The sequence below is a fragment of the Dromiciops gliroides genome, chromosome 4 (assembly GCF_019393635.1).
Source record: "Dromiciops gliroides isolate mDroGli1 chromosome 4, mDroGli1.pri, whole genome shotgun sequence".
Lineage (NCBI taxonomy): Eukaryota > Metazoa > Chordata > Mammalia > Microbiotheria > Microbiotheriidae > Dromiciops > Dromiciops gliroides.
This window is the reverse complement of record NC_057864.1, coordinates 42,003,631-42,026,906: the sequence shown is the minus strand read 5'-3', so window position 1 is coordinate 42,026,906 and position 23,276 is coordinate 42,003,631. Positions and strand designations below refer to the sequence as shown.

The window sequence follows — 23,276 nt, the reverse complement described above, 5'->3', positions numbered from 1 at the left end:
GTGTGTAGTGAGGACATAGTTCAGAATATGATCTAAAGGGTAAAGAAAATGCTGCTGGCTTCAAAGAGGGAAATTCACAGAGGCATAACCAATTCAAAAAGTTAGGCAGTCATGTAGAAGAGTGAGGTGAAAACTGGGGAAGGATGGGGTAGAGGGGAAGGTCCCAAACTGGGGAGCATGCCCAAAGATGGAGGATAGGTAGAGAGTGGAGAGAGCAAGGGAGGGGTGCAGGTTCAAAACTGGGGAGAGGGGAAGATCCAAAGCTGGAAAAGTCCATAGGGGAAGGATCACAAGGCAATATCATGTGGAAAAGCCATCAGGGCAGCCTCCTTTCATGGGAATGAGACTATGCTAGCCACATACACCGTCTTCACTCAGCTGGATCCCTGCACCTTCTCCACTTCCCCCCTCCACCCATGGACAAAATAAAAGCAAAATAACAGGGGAAAGAGATCCCCAGAAGGGAAGCACTGCAAGGGGCCCCTAGCCAGCTTCTCCCCAACATTCACTCTTTGGGCCTCCTGGACTCTTTGGGTTCCAGGCCATTCCTCCCACCACCACTAAGTATCTACCTGTGAGGGAAAATGACTTCTGTTCCTGCAGTCTAGCCTCCCACTCAGATTAGCCCATCCTTCAGCTCCAACTCATCATAAATCCAGATAAACCAGATGACATGGTTTTCTTCCTCCTTCCCAGCCCTTCCAGGCCCAAAAGAGGGTGACTCCAACTCTTAAGGGGTAATGAACAGTCCTTTCTTTCAGGAGGAGCTGTCCCTTCAATTTTCAAATGAGCCTTTGCATTTATTTTGTCCTTCCTGATTGTCTCTAATCTCCATTAAACACCCTTCCACAAGTGATTCATAGATTATTCTGTGATGAGAGTTACAAATAAGAATGTGTTCCTCATTGGGATAAATCACTCAGAGAATAGCTCAGATTTAATTGTCATAACAAGTAAGAGAAACTTTTTTTTTTCTTCAGAAACATACCTTACCCTACTTGACATCTAGAGCTTTAGATTAAAAGGGCATGTGGAGTTCACATCCAAAAACAAGATTATTAGGCATTTTCTTCCTCATATTTATGCTCACTTTCTGGTCTAGATCAAATTCCTGAAATTAATCTAAAAGTATATATAGTCTACCAGTGACATTTCCCATAGCTTTGTTGAACAATGAACTAAAATGGGGTCGTTTTCAGATGTTATTCTGATCTTGGCATTGGGTCTCCTGCAGGCAGTGGAAGGGTCAATGATACAACTGAATGACAATGGATATGATGGTATTGTGATTGCAATTAATCCCAGTGTGCCTGAGGATGAAAAACTCATTCAAAAAGCAAAGGTAAGGGAGAAAAGTTGTTAACCGTGTATTTCTATTTTGGGAGGTATTTTCTACTCATGCTATCAATGCCAAGACAAAATACAAATTTATTATGTACCTTCTCCCCTCCCCAATATGTTGATTGTACTTACGTTTTATGCAGTATTGTCTAAAATACCATTTGGTGGGAGTTATTCATCTGCTGGTATGTTTGTATACATGTGTGTATGTATGTGTGTGTGTGTGTATCTTCATATAGTTTCAATCATTCTCCAAATTCTTGAACTTGTGATCAGCCTACCTGTAAAATTGTTTTCTTGGCCCACCATGCTGAGGAAAGAGAGAGTAGAGAAGTAGTGGGGCAGGACTGGGTTTTCATTCTAGAATTAAGAGGAAGCTTTGCTCACCTGTCTGTATCCCACCTAACTTACTCCTTTTCTATTCTACCCCTCTTCAAATGCTTATTACTGTAAGGGCTCATAAAAATTACACCTAAAAGACTATAGGAAATATAGGAAAACCAGAAAAGTTTGCATGTATGTACCAAATTCCAAGCTGTTGAAACCACAATAACATATGAGCTCTAATCTTGTCCTGCTGTCTAAGAACAGAAATTACAGAAGAATTAACTATTGGCTACCAAATTTTAGAGTGAGACTCATGTAAGGTTAGCAATTTTTATAATCTAATATTTAGGCCTTTTGAAATTGTATAAAGGAAATTCTGTTTTAGCCCCTCAATTCAATTGTCTATATTGGTGCATGTGTTCTGGAAAGGCCTATTTTCCACTTTTCAATATATTCTCTGGTGTCTTAAGGATAATCCCCACATAGGTTCATTTCAGCCTAACACAAGTTGTATAACCCTGGACAAGTCATTTGTAAAATGGAGATAATAATAGCACCCTACCTCAAGGAGGTGTTGTTAAGTGTCAAGGATGAATGGCGGGGGTCCTTAGGTATTCCTCAAAAAGGAATTACACTCTTGCACATAGCCCAATTAGAATTAAAGTGGTCTTTTATTTGGCACTAAGGAAAGTGATCAAATGGGAAATCTAAGACTTTACCCCTTGGGGAGGAGGACTTAGAAACATTCTCTTCCTTGAACAGAGGGAAGGCAAAAGCTTTTATCAAGGAAAGATTGGGGGGACCATTTAATAACTGGAAAGTTCTCTCTGGGGTGGAGTGGGCAAAGCTGGATGCTTGTCATATTCCTCAGAGTGGAGGGGTATTTTAAAAAATAGTCCTAACCTTTGGTGTTATCTCTTGGCTCTGGCCAAGTTTGTAGATGCACCCAAGCCAACATCTCCCCTTACTTCCTTGACATGTCTACCCTGCTATCTGGTCATCTTTGAGTCTGCTTCTCACAAGAGAAGTCCCCTCTAATTGATTTCAAGCCCATGTCATTCTAAGCCTCTGTCATATGGATTAAATGACGTAGTGTATGTAGAATGCTTGGCAAATGCTAGATATTATTATTACAGAATTTCAGCTCCCTCCTACCCCCACGTGTTGATAAGATCATAGATTAAGAACTGAAAGAAACATTAGAAGTTATCTAGTCCAACATATTCATGTTTCCTAGTGAGGAAATCGGATCACAGAGAAGTTAAGTATCTTTCCTAGGGTCACACAGCTTGGACATATCTAAGGAAGACCTGACTCCGGGTCTAGTACCCTACTCATTCCCTCACATTTTCTTGTTCAGTCATTTCTGCCATGTCATACTCTTTGTGACCCCATTTGGGGTTTTCATGGCAAAGATAGTGGTTTGCCATTTCCTTCTCCAGCTCATTTTACAGATGAAGAAACTGAGACAAACAGGGTGAAGTGACACATCCAGGGTCACACAGCTAGTAAGTGTCTGAGGCTGGATTTGAAATCAGGAAGATGAGTCTTGCTGACTCCAGGCCAGGCACTCTATCCACAGTGCCACCTAACAGCCTCTCCTTTAATTTAGCCACTTACTTCCACCCCTTCTCAAAATTCCCTCTTGTAAAGGGTCCTCCCCACAAAGACCCATTCAGTGCCAAAGGACCTCCTCAACCCAATATTTCAATTCTTCTCTCTGCTATCACAGCCACTTTCCTCACTCTTCCAAAGCCGTCCCCCTACATCAGTCTATTCGATTCAGTTCAACTCAACAAACATTTATTGAATACTTGGTATTGCAAGGCCCTATAATATGAGAAAAAAGCAAAACAGTTGCTGCTCTCAGGGAGCTTACTTCTTCCAGGAAGAAGTCCCTGGGTGAACTCTTTCCTGCCCCTTTGGTCTCTGATGTTCCAGCCTCTCCCCTCCCTAACCCACCCCGAAGACAGTGGCAAAAATAGTTCTCATGAGCAAGACACTGGCTCGGTGGTATTCTTTGTATTCAAAAACTTTAACTGCCTTCTCATGGGACCCACAAGATAATCAAGTCCTCAACTGGGCCCTGAAAGCTCATTCACAACCAGACTTCAGTCTACCTCTCTAGGTGTTTTATAGACCACATAGAAGCAGCTAATGGCTAGAGAGTCTTGACCTGGAGTCAAGAAGACCTGAATTCAAATCTAGCCTTAGACACATATTCACTGTGTGACCCTGGGCAAGTCACTTAACTGCCACCTGCCTCAGTTTCCTTAACTATAAAATAGAGATAATAAGAGCACCTACTGGGGCAGCTAGGTGGCACAGTGGATAGAGCACCGGCCCTGGATTCAGGAGGACCTGAGTTCAAATCCAGCCTCAGACACTTAACACTTACTAGCTGTGTGACCCTGGACAAGTCACTTAAACCCCAAATGCCTTACCAAAAAAGAAAAAAAATAAAGAAAAAAAATAAGAGCACCTACCTCCCACAACTGTTGTGAGGATCAAACGAGATGATAATTGTAAGGCACTTAGCACAGTGCCTGGCTCATTGTAGCGTTGTGAAAATTTCTAAGTCACAGGGTTAGATGAAGAAAAACCAAAGTCCCCAAGCCAAAGAAAATAGGTTGATTAAGAGAGGCATCCTGTCTCACGATAAAGCCAGTCTCAGCTCTAGGACCCAAAGACCCCAAGCCTCAGGATCTAAGGATATTTACACACAATAAGCTCCCCCAACAATATTAACACAATCCAAGTGGTACATGTACAATGAGTGTGAAGCAGAGAGAAAGAAACCATTAGTCTGTCTTCATCCAGTTGGCCAGATCAGTGGATTTGGTTTTTCCTCCATAAATGGTGACAATCTGATGGCTTTCCACCAACTTGATTGTCATTGTCTGTCTGTTTGGCTGTCCACCATACTAATGTTCCAACCTTTCTCTAACTCTGATTGGTCCCTTCCAGCTCAGAATCACTATTTTTGGTATTTGACCTTTAAGCCAATTGGTAGACACCTAACCACAATTGGAATTGAATTGGTGGCTATCAGTTATGTGGTTTCTGGACTGGTTTACAATCTAGCATTTATATTAGCTCTACTAATATCTGTATTACTTACACCATTATTGTTTGCTTAAGCTACTAACGAATAGCTAAACATTTTAAATCACAGTTTGTAGTCTATGAACTGATTGTTCTAAGGGGTGGAGAAAATCTCACTCACAGTAAGTGCTATCTAAGTGGTAACTATCATTATGTTGGCTATTACCTCACAGGGATGTTATGAGAATCAAATGAGACATTTGTTTAAAAAAAAAAAGACCCTTGACTCAGTGCCTGGCACATAGTAGGATCCATAGAAATGTTTATTTCTTTTCATGTCACCTCTACAAGAATTCTACATCCTAGGTAATCTGGCCTGCTTGCAGCTCCTTTAACTTAGTTTTATTGCCCATGTTCATACCTTTGTATGCCCAGAATTCAGTCCTTCCTTACTTCTGACCCTTAAGAAGCTTAAGGTTTCTGCAAGGTTCTGTTCAGGTGCCACCTCCTACCAGAAGTCCTTCCTGACCACCAACCACCCATTCCTCCTCCTTCTTAATCCACCTTCATATTAGTTTGTATTCACTTATCCACACAAGACACCTTCCTCTAGATGCATGAAGGTACTTGAGGAAAGGGACCATTTTGCCTTTTGTCTCTACAATCCCCAGCACCTTACACCAAGTATGAACTTTAAAAACATTTGTGGGGGCAGCTAGGTGGCACAATGGATAGAGCACCAGCCCTGGAGTCAGGAGGACCTGAGTTCAAATCTGGCCTCAGACACAACACTTACTAGCTGTGTGACCCTGGGCAAATCACTTAACCCCAATTGCCTCACTTAAAGAAAAAATTTGTGGATTTGAATTTCTTTTCATTTTAATTAGAGGAGATAACCCCAAAGGCTGCAACTTTGGATGTATCATTTTCACCTCTCTATGGCTCCATATCTTCATTTGTCAAAGAAGGAAGTTGGACTAGATGACCTGTAAAGTCCCTTCCAGCTCTAACATTCAATGTGTTTACTAAGGGAAGCTGAATGAATCTATCCAAGTTTGGATTTTTTTCCCTCGATACTTAATTTCCTCAAAAATAATTTAAAAGTCCTTCAACTTTGGGGCAGCTAGGTGGCACAGTGGATAGAGCACAGGCCCTGGAGTCAGGAGAACCTGAGTTCAAATCTGGCCTCAGACACTTAACACTTACTAGCTGTGTGACCCTGGGCAAGTCACGTAACCCCAATTGACTCACCAAAAAAAAAATAAAAGTCCTTCAACTTTGTCCTCATTAGTCTACCAGGGAGATAATTCATGCATAGATGGTGAGCACTGGAACATTCTATCAATAAACATTAACTAAGTACTTACCTCTTCCCTATATTCCTACTATCTCTCATTACTCTTAATAATTAGGATTTCCACCACAAAACAGTATACACATTGATTACGACAAAGTAAATGGAAAGGACAAGTCAAAACATTGGGGTGAGAAATTTTAATTGATCAATCTTGGCTGAAAAGAAGAGGTAGGAGAATATACTTGAAGGGCGTCTGACATGGTTGATATTTTCGTTAGTTTTGCTCGTCTTTTTTTTTTTCTTTTTAAAATTCTTTGTTATTGGAGATGACTCCCCCAGAGGGAAAGGGAGAAGAGATAAATTAGGAAATTTAGATGATGCAAAAATGATTAAAATTGGTCATCCCTTTATAAAATTAGGCTTTTCACTTGGAAAACCTGAAACATTAATTTTTAGTTAATAGATCAAGTAAATATATGGTCGCTTTTAGATCATAACCTAAGCCCTCTCATTTGTCAGACTTTTTCTTTTGGTCAATTCGTTGCCTGAATATTTGGAAGTATGTCTGTTAGGGATATGGTTTTTGGAACGCATTTTCACTCCCTGTTCCCATTTTGCTGTAAAGTTCTGACTCCATGCATCTTTTTTAATCTCTTAGGAAATGGTAACAGAGGCTTCTACTTTCCTCTTCAGTGCTACAAGTAAAAGAGCTTATTTCAGGAATGTGAGCATTCTAATTCCCATGACTTGGACCTCAAAACCTGAGTATTTAACTCCCAAACTGGAGTCCTATGAGCAGGTAAGATAAAAAAAAAAAGTATTTTTTAAATTATTTCACTTTTTCAGTGATGTGATTTACCTTGTTTTAGAAGCTATATTCCCCATGCAATGTTATCACTTGTTTGTTTTTATTCCCCTTTAAACATCTTTTCCCCCTTTACTTCGTAGGCAGATGTCATAATTGCTGATCCTTACATGAAATATGGAAATGATCCCTATACACTACAATATGGAGAGTGTGGAGAAAAAGGAAGATATATACATTTCACTCCTAAATTCTTGCTAGATGATAATTTGTCCATCTATGGACCCCGGGGTACAGAATATGTTTGATTTTTATTTTTTAACTTTGGTATAAAAATATATGTAATGTGATTATTGGTGTTATTAAAGATTTTTAAATGGAAAAAACGTATGCAACACTGATAGTTTTGTTTGGAAACTTATGGTAGCAGCTTAGTTCAGATTTTTTGAGTGACATTTTTCTTAGAATTTAGAACAAAATGAGTTATGTATTTATGCATCAGATGAATTTTATCTATTTTTCATACATACATTTGTGTGTTTTTATATAGTACTGATGTATTCACATATACAATTATATGTAATATGTTAATATTTGTATATCATAAATATTTTGTATTTTATATAGATTTATAGATATATCATCTATCTTGCTATTGTTCAGTTGTTCAGTCACATCTAACTCTTCATGATCCCTTGGATTTTCTTGTCAAAGATACCTGAGTAGTTTGCCATTTCCTTCTCCAGTGGATTAAGGTAATCAGAGGTTAATTGACTTACCCAGGGTCACACAGCTAGTGTCTGAGGCTGAACTTAAACTCAGGTCTTCCTAATCCCAGGCCTGGCACTCTATCTACTGAGCCATCAAGCTGCCTCTTATTATCCATGTTACTATATGTAATTATTATACATTATACAGGATTTTAGATATATTATCTATCTTATATATATCATATATAATTATAGATATATTTATATATTGTACAATACATAAGAAAATGATATATATGAATTGGCTTTCAAGGAGGAAGAAACTAATTGGAAAATATAGGTAATACAAAAAAAAATTTTTAATCGGCTTTCCCTTAAAAATAAAAAATGTATCTATACAGAAACAGACAGACAGACAAATATAGTATAAATACAATAGTAGTTTCTGTAATGCTTCTTATCTTCCTATCAGCTTATTCGCTTTCCCCAAATCCCATCCCCCATAAGTGGTCCAGTGGAAAGAACATTGGTACCAGGGTCAGAGGATTTGGGTTCAAATCCTTCTTTCTTCACTATTATCTGTGTGACCTGGGACAAGTTGCAACCTCCCTACATTTCAGGTTCCTCATCTGTGGAATAAAGGGTCTGGACTAGAAAGTCTCTAAGAACCCTCACAGCTTCAGATTGGGATCCATTTAGATTCAGATATTGGCCAGTGCAGCTAATGAAGATGGTGGCATTTTCAGGAGTTGTCTCCCTGAAGGGAATTCAGAAAACACTAGAGGAAGCAGACAGTCAGTAACACACGCATAGTAGGGCTGAACAATTCACATAACCGGAATTTTTCTTGCCTACCTCACTTCCCTGTTGCTTACCCAATAACAAGCTCCTGAACCTCTCACTTCTTCCACTATTTCTATTGGACTTGATTAATCCCCTGGGTTTAATCTGGCCTCCATTATGGGTATGAATTTGCACCCATTCAGGTGCATGATCTATAATCCCTGCTATCAACCTTGGCTTCTACTTCTGATGTCACTACTCCTGATCCCCAGTCACCCCGACTAAGGATCTCTGCTTCTCCTATAATTCTGCACCTTCTTCTCTTTAATCAACCTCATGTATTATGTCAAACTATTCCAGCTAGAACTTCTCCCCTATTCTCCCCCACAGTCTAAGGTTAGTGCTATGTAATTCCCACTTAGTCCTTGCTGGGCCCCTGTCCCCTTCTTGAGTGGGGCCAGTGAAAACAGTATACCTGTGCAGCAAACTATTTCAAATATGCAAAAAATATACAAAAGCTGTCTTGTTCCATGTTTCTAAGTGGTAATGTTACCTCATAGGCAAAGTGTTTGTCCACGAATGGGCCCATCTCCGGTGGGGAGTGTTTGATGAATACAATTTTGACCAGCCATTCTACATTACCAGTCGGAGTACTATTGAAGCAACAAGGTATGAAACTGCTGAACTAGCCAGTTATTAAAACATTTGCCTGATCCTACCACCTAATTCTATGAGTTGATGAACCATAGGAGAGACATAAAACTCCTGACTGAAGAAGGCAGAGTGGAGTCAGATGAGACATCTCACCCTCATGGCAAGGGCATTGGATTGGCAATGAAAATATCTAAGATGGGGTCCCAGCCCAGCAGCTTACAAGGGTTGTGACTTTGGTAATCACCACTAATGTCTATAAACTTCATTTTCTAATCCATAAAATGGGGGTAATACCCCACATCAAAAAGTTGTTGTGAAGATCAAATGAAATAATGTTTGCCAAGCCCTTTGTAGCCTTAAACTATTTACATAACTATAAGCTAGAATTACTATTTATCTCAAAACCCAGGCTTTCCTTTTTCAACAGGAGGTCTCTTCCACTGATGCAGTTGAGGTACTTTTTTCTGGTCTATGGAGACTCAACTTTTGTTTAAGGGTTGAAAGGAAAGAGGGGACCCCTCAAGAATCGATAGTGACCAATGGCATCTGGAAAAGCTTTGTTATGGGAAAGCAGACAAAGGGAGCTGCAGTCCCTGTAGCCTGGGCTCCCAGAGATCTGAAGCTTGTGCTTAGAATTCTGAGACCTGTCTTTCCCTTTCAAGATGTTTTTTTAAAAAAAACAAAACAGGGGGAATCTAGGACAATGCAGTTCTGCAGCAAGGTTGATCTTAAAAAGAAATCGCTTTTCCCAACAGTGAATAATAAGAGACTTTGTTTAGAAATACAAATTTAGACTAGTTTAGGCTGTCTAAACCTCATTGAAAGAGGAAGTCAGATCTTAATCCTGAAGAAGAGACTAGAAAATATGCCTCCTCACTCTTTTTCAGGGGTGGGGGACTATGGGTATGGAACGTTGTATACACTGATAGACTTGAGTGACTTATTAGTTAGTTTTGCTGAACTTATTTATTTTCTTTTTTTTTTCTTTCCAAATGATGTCCCCCCCACCTCAGGGCAATGGGGGTTAAGTGACTTGCCCAGGGTCACACAGCTAGTAAGTGTCAAGTGTCTGAGGCCGGATTTGAACTCAGGTACTCCTGAATCCAGGGTCAGTGCTTTATCCACTGTGCCACCTAGCTGCCCCTATATTTTCCTTTTTTTAAATGTCTTTTTTAGTGTTTATTTACCTTTGTTTCCCATCTTTACTTTCAATTCTTTGTTACAAGAGATGGTTTCACTAGATATGGGAGAGGGGTTATTTTTGGAAATGAATGTGACATAAACACCAAAGATCCAGCCAAGAGAGAAAGAGAGATGTGTTTACTCACAATAGTCAGACCTACAATCACCTCATACAGTGTTATAGGTCAGATATTCAACAAATGTGAAACTAAATAGCATGTTTGCTGAGGTTCATGGTAAACTTGGGTGAAGAAAAGTGATGAGAGCAGAGCCAAAAGAACAATACACATAATGAATGCAACTGTGGAAGCCAGGGAAAGAGTTTTGGATCTGGAGGCAAAAGACCTGGGTTCAAATCCTGACTTTGTTCCTTGCTATCTGTGTGACCTTGGGCAAAGAGCTTAACCTCTGCTGGACACCTGCTTTCCCGATCTCCAAAATGAGAGATGTTGGAGACCTTGATGGTCCCTTTCAAATCTAAATATATTATTCTTTGTAAGTAAAGACAACACCAAAGGCAAGAAACTTGAGGTCAAATACAATGGACAATTTTAGTATCAAATTGCTAAAGTTAATGTATATATCCTTTGGGTTCACATGAGATAAGTGATGTGCAGCATGTCAAAATCACTCTAGAAGGCAGTTTTGTTTAACTGGTTTCCTGGAATATACCCACTGGGACGTTTAGTGGGGATATTGTTGGGCTATGTCCGCTTGGACAAAATAAAACTATTCAATAAAAGAGTGATGGGAAACATGGCAGTACTTGCCAAAATGGCATGCTTGATATCTAACTTGTTTATTTAAATATGTTTTCTTATTATCTTTTGTTTTGATTTCACCTACATTGTATCCATACCCACCCCCTTCCCAGAGCCTTTTAATAATTTTTAAAAATTTGTTTTGCTGGACAATGAGGGTTAAATGACTTGCCCAGGGTCACACAGCTAGTAAATGTCAAGTATCTGAGGCCAGATTTGAACTCAGGTCATCCTGAATCCAGGACTGGTGCTTTATCTACTGAACCACCTAGCTGCCCCCTTAATAAATATTTTTAAAGGATAATGGAAAAACAGTTCAGCAAAACTAATCAATAGATCAAAAAATTTGATGTTGTGCTCTGTGTTCCATACCTGTAGACCTCTACTTCTGCCAAAGAATGAATGGCAGGTTCTTTGGGTCAGGTTCTATCTGTATAATTCAGAAACATTCAGTCTAAATTATTTTTGTCATTATTTCTTCTCTTTATATTGTTGTATGTATTGTTTTCTTGGTTCTGCTTACTTCACTTTCCATCAGTTCATATATATTTTCCCATGTTCTTATGTATTAATCATATTCATCGTTACTTGTAATACATCGATATACCAGTACATTCCTGTGCCATATTTTGTTTATCTCCCAAGCACCCTATTGTTTCCAGTTCTTTGCTGCTCCCACAAAAAGTGCTGCTATAAATATTTTGGTGCATAAGGAGCTTTTCTTTTTGTCTATCTCTTCAGAGTTTATACTTGGCAATGAAATCTCCGAGTTAAAGCATAAGATTCTTTAGTCATTTTCTTTGCATAATTCCAAATTGCTTTCCGGAGTTGCCAGACCAATTCACAGCCCCACCAATAATGTGTTTGTGTGCCGATCTTCCCTCAACCTTTCCAACTTTGAATCACCCCATCTTTTGTCATCTTTATCATGTGGCATTAATAGTAAATCTCTTGATTAAAAGATTTTGGGATAGTGACTCTTTTAATAATTAATTTACTGCTCTTTTGGTTTTGATATAATTTAACTTCTTATAGATGCTCTAAAGATATTACTGGTGTTAAGAGAGTATTGAAATGCAGTAACAAGAGCTGTGCAATCAAGATGTGCAAAACCAACCAACGGACAGGAATGTATGAATCAAAATGTCAGTTTTTCCCAGAAAAATCCCAGAAAGCAAAGGCATCCATAATGTTCATGCAAAGTCTAAATTCTGTAAGTATCTTAATCATTTTTATACCCCTCTCCAGCACAAAGGTTTGGTGTGGCCATGCCTTAGGAGTGAAGCATAATTCAATCAAAGATAACTGAACAACTCTGTCCTAATTTTCTTTTCAGGGTTAGAAATTTCTGTTGCAATCTTTCTTCTAGCTCTTTTTTTTTTGTCTCAAATTGTGCTATGCTACTTTTATCAGATAACTCACTCTGATTTTGAAAATGTCATTTCAACATTAGGATTTCCTAGAAGAAGAAGGAGAAAGGATTTGTCCACTCAATTAACAGGCATTTGTTAAGGGTTGTGTACCAGGCACTAAGTGGGGGCACACAAAGAACAGCAAAGGAACTTACAGTCTGTACAGATGTAGGTGGGAGAGATAGAAAGCACCAACTAATGAGGAAAGAAGAATTCTTCCATTTGAACAGTGTAGAAAACCTACAGATATTTCAAACTTAATTTACTGAATTGAATATAGAGTGGAAATTCACCAGCTAATGACCAACTGTCTCCTTGGACTATCTGGTGTAAGATCTGCTTTGGGCCAGGATACTGGGAGAACTGGAGAGTCCATGAGATAAGCCCAAACACTCCTACCCCACCAACCAGGGCTGCTGGGGTCTTAGGAACTTTCCCCCAAAGTCCTAAAAACACTTTTATATTCTTCTCACCCAAAGCACCATAGTTGAGTTCCCAATCAATCCACCTAGGGACAAAGGTAACTCAAATTGTCCCAGGGAACCTCCTCACTGATTGCTTATTACATTCTTACTGATGATTTTTATCTGCTTTCTTATTTGTGAACTTTTTAACAGCTTTGGGAATTTTCTCTTAGGGGGGGGAAAGGGGGTTAGAAGTACTATTTTAATCTATTTTAATCAAATAGATTGTTCAAACCCTTGGTGTCTGAGTGATCCTTTGCACAAGATACAGAACTGGAACCAGGAGGTTGGGAAAAACACATCCTAAATAATGCAAATTGGAAGCCATGTGATATGTGGCAAAGATCTCTGGATTTAGACTCAGTTACCTGGGTTCAAATTCCACCTTTGCTACTTAACCTTTCTAGTCTTATTGTTCCTCTTTTGTAAAAGAAGGGAGTTGGACAAAATGATGTCTAAGATGCCTTCTTGTTCCAAAACTGCAATCATCTGAGCCATAGATGAGGTTATACATGGAAATGTACTGGAGAAGTGAAAGGAACTGCCCTCAGCCAACAAGGCTTAGCACCTCAGACCCTTAGACCCTTAGTCGCCAGAGCCCAGTCCAGGGTGTCAGAGGGAAGACTCCCCAGGAATTCCTGGCTCCAAGGCCATCTCCACCATGCTGCTTCTCATAGAAGTAGAAAGGATTTTTTAAAATACTTTGATTTATTAAAACATATCCTCTCCTAAGATGCAGAAAGTAAGGCTAATTTTCTTAATGTCAAACCACTACCATCAAGGAATAAATATTTCTAGGGTTAAAGCTTCATAATTTTCTATTCTTTCATTTAAAATGTAATGTTTTAGGGGCAGTTAGGTGGCTCAGTGGATAGAGCACCGGCCCTGGATTCAGGAGGACCTGAGTTCAAATCTGGCCTCAGACACTTAACACTTACTAGCTGTGTGACCCTGGGCAAGTCACTTAACCCCAATTGCCTCACTAAAAAAAAAAAAATTAAAAAAAAAAGTAATGTTTTAGAAAAAGCTGTTTACATGCCAGATAGTTATGTGCCAGGATATGTCTTTAATGGCACCATTACCAAAACAAAAGGGCTCTGATAAGGCTCATTCTCTTCTTTCAAAAGCCTGGCACAAGTTGTATATTTACATGAAAAGATCCCAGCTTAAAGAGACACTCCCATAAATATTTTCAATCTCTGATTCAAAGTATCATGATATGACAGAGATTTTGCTCTTTGGTCTGAACCTATAATCTACACAGATAAAAAAAAACTCCTCTGAGATTTATAATTGTAGAGAGCCACCTGACGCTCTGAAAGGTGAAGTGAGCTGTAACCCGTATGTGTCAGAAGTAGGGCTTGAAACCAGACCTTGCTGACTTCTTCAGTACACTCTACCCCATTGCTTGTCACTTTGGAGCCTTAGCAGCATATCTTTTTTTTTTTTTTTTAGTGAGGCAATTGGGGTTAAGTGACTTGCCTAGGGTCACACAGCTAGGAAGTGTTAAGTGTCTGAGGCCGGATTTGAACTCAGGTACTCCTGACTCCAAGGCCGGTGCTCTATCCACTGTGCCACCTAGCTGCCCCAGCAGCATATCTTTTAACTGATGAATGATGATGGCTGGCCCTTTAAGGCTTGCAAAGCACTTTACAAAGATCTCATTTGATTCTCATAATGAGCCTGGGAGGTAGGTGCTGCTACTGCTGCTGCTGCTACTACTTGTACTACTACCACCACCATTATTATTGTTATTGCTATAATTATTATATTAGCCCATTTTACAGATGAGGCCAGAGAAGGTTCAGTGACTTGTTCAGTCACACACCTAGGGCGTGTCTGAGGCAGATTTTGGACTCAGGTCTTCCAGACTGCAAGTCCAGAACTCTATCCACTGTGCCAGCTAGGTGCAGATGAAGAAACCGAGGTCCAGATAGAATAAATAACTTGGCCGTGGACACTTAGCTGGTTAAAGAGGATTCAAGAGTCTACCCTCGTTATAGTATGAGGCTCTTTGGGAACACGGCTTTTCAGAGAACTACTCTGAGGCAGTGCATGCGAGGAGAACATGAAAACAAATGATCTTTATATTCTTTTATGCAATCTAATTGGAGAAGAGCCCAGGTAAAGGAAAGAGTGAAGTCTTCAGAGTAAGAGAGCAGACAAGCCAAACCCTGGGTTTCTAAGGAGATAAGAAAATAGGACTGCCAGGGGGCAGCTAGGTGGCGCAGTGGATAGAGCACCGGCCCTGGAGTCAGGAGGACCTGAGTTCAAATCCGGCCTCAGACACTTAACACTTACTAGCTGTGTGACCCTGGGCAAGTCGCTTAACCCCTAATTGCCTCACTAAAAAAAAAAGAAAGAAAGAAAATAGGACTGCTGAGGAAGCAGGCCCAGCACAGACAGGTCAGGTCACCTAATAAAGGGAGTCCTGGGCAGTTAACAGAGCCAATAATCCCTCAAGCGTGAGAACTTACAGGGCTGTAAAAGAGATAACAAATATGTATGAGAGGATAAGCAGCAACAATGAAGCTTCTATAGAGGAGGCAAAGGTCAAATGATAAAGTGAGTTATAAAGAGTAGAGACCCCAGCTGCCCTGGGAGGTGGTGAGTTCTCTCCCGGGAGATCTTCAAGTCTGCATGAGCCATCATTGGGCACCTGGCCAGGGTTGGTCAGGCATACATTAGACCCAATGGGCTCCCTTCCATCTCAGAGACTCCATGCCTCTATGCAATACTGGAACAAAAGCCAGGCCCCGGCCTGGGCTTACCTATTAGCATCATACCTGTGACAGAACTCGCAGGTAGGCAGATTATGTGCAGTTTGGGTGTTCTTGTCCAGATCTTCTTTCCCTTGGCGTACCGATTCTAAGTCACTACCTTTCATCGCAAAACTAAATTTTCCAACCCTTCAATGTGTTGAATTAAGGGGCTGACATTTGTAAAGCATTGGTGGTTTACAATGCATTTCACATGGTTTATTTCCTTTTATCCTCATAGTAATCTTGGTAGGTACCATCTCTTCTATTACCTTCCATCTACTCTCTGTAAACCTTGTGGGTACCTAGCTATTCATTCATTCATTCATTCATTCATCTATCTATTTATTTGCTCATCTATCTGTTTGTTCATTTGTTTATTTATTTAATTGACTAATTATTTGGGGGGGGCAATGAGGGTTAAGTGACTTGCCCAGGGTCACACAACTAGAAAGTATCTGAGGTCAGATTTGAACTCAGGTCTTCCTGACTCCAGGCTGGGTGCTCTATCTGCTATACTACCTAGCTGCTTTATATAGCATTTTTTGTTTGTTTTTTTTGTTTGTTTTTTGCGGGGCAATGGGGGTTAAGTGACTTGCCCAGGGTCACACAGCTAGAAGGTGTCAAGTGTCTGAGGCTGGATTTGAACTCAGGTACTCCTGAATCCAGGGCCGGTGCTTTATCCACTGCACCACCTAGCTGCCCCCTTTTATATAGCATTTTAAGGTTGGCAAAGTGCTTTACAGATATTATCTCATTCAACTGTCACAACAAGCCTGAAAGGTAGGTGCTCTTATTATCCTCATTTTACAGATGAGGACACTGAGACACAAAGAAGTTAAGTTACTTGCCCAGGGTCACACAGATTAGTAAGTATCTGAGACTAAAAGTGAACTCCAGCTATCCAGCATTCTATCCACTGTGCACCCAACTGTGACTCTTCTTCAAAGAGTTGTTATGATCATGGGTCTTAATGAACTTTAAAGTACCATAGAAATATGTTACATCACAGGTCCTCCTGTGAGGGGCAGTAAATGATACAGAGATCCCTACAGCCTCTGCGTTATTAATCTCTTATTTTCCCGAGAGGTTCGAGTGAATGCTTTCAAAATGGAGAGAAGGCTAAGCAAGGGTTAATGGGGCAGTTTCTACATATCCTTCCCCCTCCACGGACTGCCCATATCACCAAGAAAAGCCCTGAGTGTCGGCTAAGATATCCTAACCTGTTACCTACCAATTCATTGGTGTCACTGAGGGGCATAGGATAAGACGATAAAATAATACTAACCAATCTAGGAAATATTGTAAGTTCAAGATGAGTCATCAGTGTAATATGGAATTCCACCAAAAAAAAAACAAACCCTAATGAGATCTTGAGTTGCATCAAGAGGGGCACAACTTTCAGGAATAGGAAGTGACCATCCCACCGTCCTCTGTGTTTGTGGACCTCATCTGGAGCTCTGTGCTCAATCCTAGGCTACAAAGTTTAGGAGTTGGAAATGAGCTGGAAAGTGCCATGGGGAAGGTGACCAGGCTGGTGACGAGCTTGGAGCACCTGTCCTCTGAGGATCTGTTGAAGGCCCAGGGCATACTCAGCCTGGAAAAGAGATGGGGTGGGGGGACCCAAGAGTGGAAAAGTTTAATTCATGGGAATGAGATTTCCTTCTAATTGACTTTTACAGGTAGCAGAATTCTGTACTGCAAAAACACACAACCCTGATGCACCCAACCTACAGAACAAGATGTGCAACCAAAGGAGCACGTGGGAGGTCATCATGGACTCCGATGATTTTAGAAACTTATCTGCAGTGGTGAGAACAAAGTCTCCTCCGCCGCCCGTGTTTTCTTTGCTGAAGACCCCCGAGCGCATCGCCTGCCTAGTTCTTGACAAATCTGGGAGCATGAGCACGGTGAGGAAGCTTTTCATTTAATTAAACTCCTTTCAGGTTGGGAAGACTCTGAAGTGCCCATCCATGCAAGATGTTATGCTTGGAGATGGAAATGCAGAGAGAAAAAGGCAGAGCGGGACATCAAGAACTATGAGCACTGGGAGCACAAATAGAGAAGCCAAGACATCCTCTTTCTTCTGGGAGCTTCCATTCTCATCGGCCAGTCTGTAAACACTTATTAAGCACCTACTAGATGCCAGGCGCTGTGTGTGCTATGCACAGGGGATACAAAGAAAGGCAACAAAACAAAAAACAAAAACAACCCTGTCCCTACCCTCAGGGAGCTCACAGTCTAATGGGGGTGAGACAACCTGTAAGTAACTATGCACATACAAGCTCTGTGCAGGATAAAGTGGAAATAATCAATAGAGGGAGAGCACAAGAATTAAGGGGGATTGGGAAAGACTTCCTGGAGAAGGCAGGGTTTAAACTGGAACTTTCTTTTTGTTAATTTTTTTTTTTTTTTGGTGAGGCAATTGGGGTTAAGTGACTTGCCCAGGGTCACACAGCTAGTAAGTGTTAAGTGTCTGAGGCCAAATTTGAACTCAGGTCCTCCTGGATCCAGGGCCGGTGCTCTATCCACTGCGCCACCTAGCTGCCCTTAAACTGGAACTTAAAGGGAGCCTGGGAACTCAGGAAGTGGGAATGAGGAAGGGAGAGTATTCCAGGCCTGGGGAAAGCCAGTGACAATGCCTGGAGCTGGAAGTGGAGGTTCTTGTGCGAGGAGCGTCAAGGAGGCCTGTGTCAGGAAGGAGTGTGGGAGAAGACTGGAAAGGTGAGGAGGGGATGGTTGTGAAGGACCTGGGATGTCAGGTAGAGGGTTTTCTGTTTGATTGTGGAGGCAATGGAGAATCACTGGAGTTGATTATGTGGGAGCCAGGAACAGGAGGAAGGGTATTCGTTTAGTCATGTCTGAGTCTTCATGACCCTGTGGGCCATGGGGTTCTCTTGGCAAAGGTACTAGACTGGTTTGCCATTTCCTTCCCCGGTGGATTAAAGCAAACAGAGGTTAAGTGACTTGTCCAGGATCACATATCTAGTGTCTAAGGCTGGCTTTGAACTCAGGTCTTCCTACCACTCTGTCTACTAAGCCACCTTGATGCCTCCTGACATGCTTAGACTTGCTCTTTTAAAAGATTATATTGGCAGCTGAGTGAGAGTTGGATGGAATGGGGAGAGACTTTTGGAAGGGAGACCAACCAGCAGGCTATTTGAGGTGATAGGGTCTGCACCAGTAATAATAATAATGATGATGATGCAACAGTAATAATAGTAATGATGAAAAAAATAATAGTTTGCATTTCAATGACATCTACTATATGCCAGGCACTGTGCCTTATTTGATCTTCATAACAACCCTGAGTTCTAGTATCATCCCTATTTTATAATTGAGGAAACTGAGGCAAATAGAGTCAGTGGCTTGTCCAAAGTCACACAGCTAATGTGTGTGATCTCAGGTCTTTCTGAATCCAAGCCCAACACTCTGTATATTGTGGTAGTAGAGAAGCCACTCTCTGCTATTTTCAGTGCAGTATGGGGCATGGCTCTTAGGTGAGAGGGTAGCGGGTGGTAGAGCTATGGAAGGACTGAGGAGGGGTGCAAAGGTTTATAAAAGTCACTGTAGGGCAGCTAGGTGGCACAGTGGATAAAGCACCAGCCCTGGATTCAGGAGGACCTGAGTTCAAATCTGGCCTCAGGCACTTGACACTAGCTGTGTGACCCTGGGCAAGTCACTTAACCCTCATTGCCCTGCCCAAAAACCAAAACAAAACAAAACAAAAAGTCACTGTGATGAGTGGATTGTGAGTCCATTAGGGAGGTGTAAAAGGCCTGCCCTGCTTCTGTAAGGGCTTCAGTAAGGGTGAATGCAGTCAGTCCCAATACATGGGCAGGAGTGAAAACAGTGGTTGTTGGAGATAATCCAGGGCTGAGGCTTGGCACGGCAAGATTGGCAACAGAACGAGGAGGTAAGGGACTCCAGAGAAGAAGACAGGGTATCATTGAACTGGTTCATCAAGGGCTCAAGATGGGGAAGGGAGGCTGGTGTAGCCAGTGCAGGGGTGAATAGAGGGATACAAAATATACAGGGGAATGGTGGTCAGGGAACATCCCTGGGATGATGAGTGAAGCCTTGGGGGAGTAGATTGACCCACTTTCCTATAGCACTGGCAGTATTGATTGGATTCTGCCTCCAGAACTGCAGAGGACAATGAGAGGAGATTGAAAAGGGGAGGAATGTGGGTGTACACTGGGGTGGGCAGGGTGTAAAGTGAAGCATGGCTGGGGCCCACATATATATGTGGCATATTTGTAATATATAATATATTTTCTATGTATCACACACACACATATATATATATATATGTTTATATATATATATATGACATATATAGTGGATTATGTGAGGCATTCACCAATCAAGACAGCACAGATCCCAGGTCTGAAGTGACAGAGCTGAGAGGGTGAAGTCCCGTAGGGCATCACCTTCTTTCCCAATCCCCACCCCCCACTACTGGAGCCCACCTCCCCATGACAGAACCAACTGATGCAGCTTCATTCCTCCTGCCCACAACAAGGGGAGGCTTTACCTAGAAGGAGACAAAGCTGCCCCCAGCACCTGGGGTCCCTGCTTCTCCCCACCCCCACCCCAGACAACCTGTCTTACTCTTAAGACAAAATTGCCCCTGGGATTCGACTGATTTAGATCTCCTGATCTAGCTTCCTGGTCATCTAAGGGCATAAAGCAGTCTCAGCCCCAAGTCCCTTGGACTGGATGGATTTCTGAAATCCAGGAGAATCACATTACCCTGCCCTGCTGACCAGTCATGTTTCCATATGGAGCCTAGAGGAGCCTCATCCAAGGATGCTGCTGTATCCTTGCTGCATACCCTTGCTGTGTTAGGGCAAAGGAAAGCTCTTCCTTTGTTAAATGTACTGGATGGTACCTCCTTTCATGCCAACATCTAGCCTGAATTAAGAGGATGGGGTATTAGTGCTACACCTCTCATACTGCCCAAATTACCTCATTTTTCTTTGGTATAAAGTTTGTACACATTTTTATATGAACCTATTGTCTCCCCCAGTAGCTAAGTGGTGCAATGAGGAGAGCAATGGGCTTAGAACTAGCTTTAGACACTTAATAGATGGATAATCTTAGGAAAGTCACTTAATTTCTGTTTCCTCAGTTTCCTCAAGTGTAAAATGGGAAAAATAGTACCTGCCTCATCAGATAAGACAAGATAAGACTTGTAGAGTTCTTAACACAATGCCAGGAATTTAGCAGGCACTTAATAAATACTTATTCCCTTCTTCTCTGATTCCCTCTGCAGTGGAATATACACTCCTTGAGATCAAGAACTGTTTCATGTTTAAAATGGTATCTGTGCTCCAGTGCTTAGCACACACTAGGCACTTAATGAATGTTTACTGACTTGGAATTGTTGTCACTTAATAAATGCTTGTTAATTAAATTATTCCTATCCCCGGTGATTAGAAACAGGGCATAGATTTTTAAAAGGTGAAGGGGAATTTTTAAAAAATAAAAATTTTTCATCTATCAGCATCAACATTTGTAAGCTTGAAAACTCCCACACCTTTGCTCCATCTCCATCAATGCTGAAGCCCTGGAAGTTTTATATATTCTCCCTTTTTTTAATCCAGGATACCCGACTCTCGAATCTGGCTGTGGCAGCTGAATTGTTCCTGACTCAGATTGTTGAAATGGGATCCTGGGTTGGAATGGTCACGTTTGACAGTGATGCTCGGATCCAAAGTAATCTGACACAAATAGTCACTGGAAATGCAACCCAGGAAATGATTGCAAAACTGCCTCAAGTAGCTGATGGTGGAACATCAATCTGCACAGGACTCAAAGCAGGATTCCAGGTACCAAAAGACTCCAAGAGGTTTTGCCCAAATATCATTTTCCACATTGCACTGTCCAGTGCTCTTTGAACAAGGGTTATCTCCTTCTGAATCTGTCATTTAGAAATGCCAGGGGGCAGCTAGGTGGCACAGTGGATAAAGCACCAGCCCTGGATTCAAGAAGACATGAGTTCGGGGCAGCTAGGTGGCTCAGTGGATAGAGCACCAGCCCTGGAGTCAGGAGGACCTGAGTTCAAATCTGGCCTCAGACACTTAACACTTACTAGCTGTGTGACCCTGGGCAAGTCACTTAACCCCAATTGCCTCACTTAAAAAAAAAAAAAAAAGAAGACATGAGTTCAAATTTGGCCTCACATACTTTACCCTTACTATCTGTGTGACCCTGGGCAAGTCACTTAACCCTCATTGTCCCTGGGGGGAAAAAAGATGATGATGCGAGCACTGTCTTGGGATAGGAAGAAGTTACAAGGCAAATGTCTTGCAAACCTCTACAGCAGAGGTGTCAAACACGTACACTGGTAACACTCTAGAGTGCAACAGAACCAAATTAAAATGCAATGGGGTGGGGCAGCTAGGTGGCGCAGTGGATAAAGCACCAGCCCTGGATTCAGGAGTACCTGAATTCAAATCCGGCCTCAGATACTTGACATGTACTAGCTGTGTGACCCTGAGCAAGTCACTTAACCCCCATGGCCCTGCAAAAAAAAAAAAAGAAAAAGAAAAAGAAAGAAAATGCAATGGGGAGGGGCAGCTAGGTGTTGCAGTAGATAAAGCACCAGCCCTGGATTCAGGAGGAGCTGAGTTCGAATCCAGATTCAGATACTTTATACTTACTAGCTGTGTAACCCTGGGCAAGTCACTTAACCCTCATTGCCCTGCAAGAAAAAAAAAATGCAGAGGGGAAATATTTAACAAAATAAATAAAAATACAGTATAACATGGATAATATTAACATGTAGTTTTCCACATCAATATGTAGCCCTGAAGGGATTCTTAAGTTCAGGTTAGTGATTCTTTTTTAATATATTTGAGTTTGACACACTGGTCAACATTCTGGCTTCTTAAACTGTGGGTAGCAAATATGGGGGTCATGTGACTGAATGTGGGGGGGGTCATGAAAAATGTGGCAACCATAAAAGGTTATATATACCTATTTCATAAACCTATATACCACGTGAACTTTCTCAGGTGAAAAGAGGTCATGAGTGGAAAAAGTCTAAGAAGCCCTGCTCTAAACTAGTATATAAATATGAGCTATAGTTTTTATCATTCCCTGAAGCATGAATGTCTGGGGGATTATAATGTAGGCTTGAGAGGACATAGTCAAAAGAGAAGTTGAGAACATTTCCATATAATGAGTAAGGAAAGTTCCCATATATCAAGCCAAATTCATTTTAGTTATCATTGATTGGAGGGAAGATTAGTAGACATCTGAATACTCCAAGCAATAACTGTAAGAAACCAAACATATTCTGGTAGATGGCTGTGATATTCTTTTAAAATTTCAGGAAAGGAGATTTTACAACTTTAGTGATTTCAGTTCAGTTTTATTGCTGCACAGGCCTTATGAAATCATATTAAAAACGAATGAATGAAAATAAAAAACATTTATTACAAGCACTATACTAAACACCAGAAATACAAACCCAAAAGCCAATGACAGTCCCTGCCTCCAAGGATCATACAGCTAGGTCCCAATTAGTGTGAATAATGAATCCCTGAAGTAGTCACATGTATTTGAATTTATACTATTTGAAGTTATAGTTATGTAAAATATGGTAATTGGTTGGAACCAAAGGGGAACCCATTGGTTCCCAGTGGAAGTCCAGTGGAAATATGCAGTGTGAATTCAAATAATATAAGCAGTTCACAAGATTCATTATTTACACTAACCAGAACCTA

At 41.1% G+C, this 23,276-nt stretch overlaps 1 protein-coding gene across 1 annotated transcript in view; it reads left to right on the top strand.

Moving 5' to 3' along the window:
- The first annotated feature begins 1,183 nt into the window (after positions 1-1,183).
- LOC122754577 (calcium-activated chloride channel regulator 1-like) overlaps positions 1,184-23,276 on the top strand; it is a 38,431-nt gene continuing 16,338 nt past the window's right edge. Inside the window, exons 1-7 of the mRNA XM_044003108.1 lie at positions 1,184-1,342; positions 6,669-6,809; positions 6,959-7,106; positions 8,869-8,977; positions 11,941-12,118; positions 17,223-17,450; positions 21,150-21,374. Of these exons, the coding sequence (XP_043859043.1) occupies positions 1,184-1,342; positions 6,669-6,809; positions 6,959-7,106; positions 8,869-8,977; positions 11,941-12,118; positions 17,223-17,450; positions 21,150-21,374 (1,188 nt within the window). The remainder of the gene's footprint in view (positions 1,343-6,668; positions 6,810-6,958; positions 7,107-8,868; positions 8,978-11,940; positions 12,119-17,222; positions 17,451-21,149; positions 21,375-23,276) is intronic.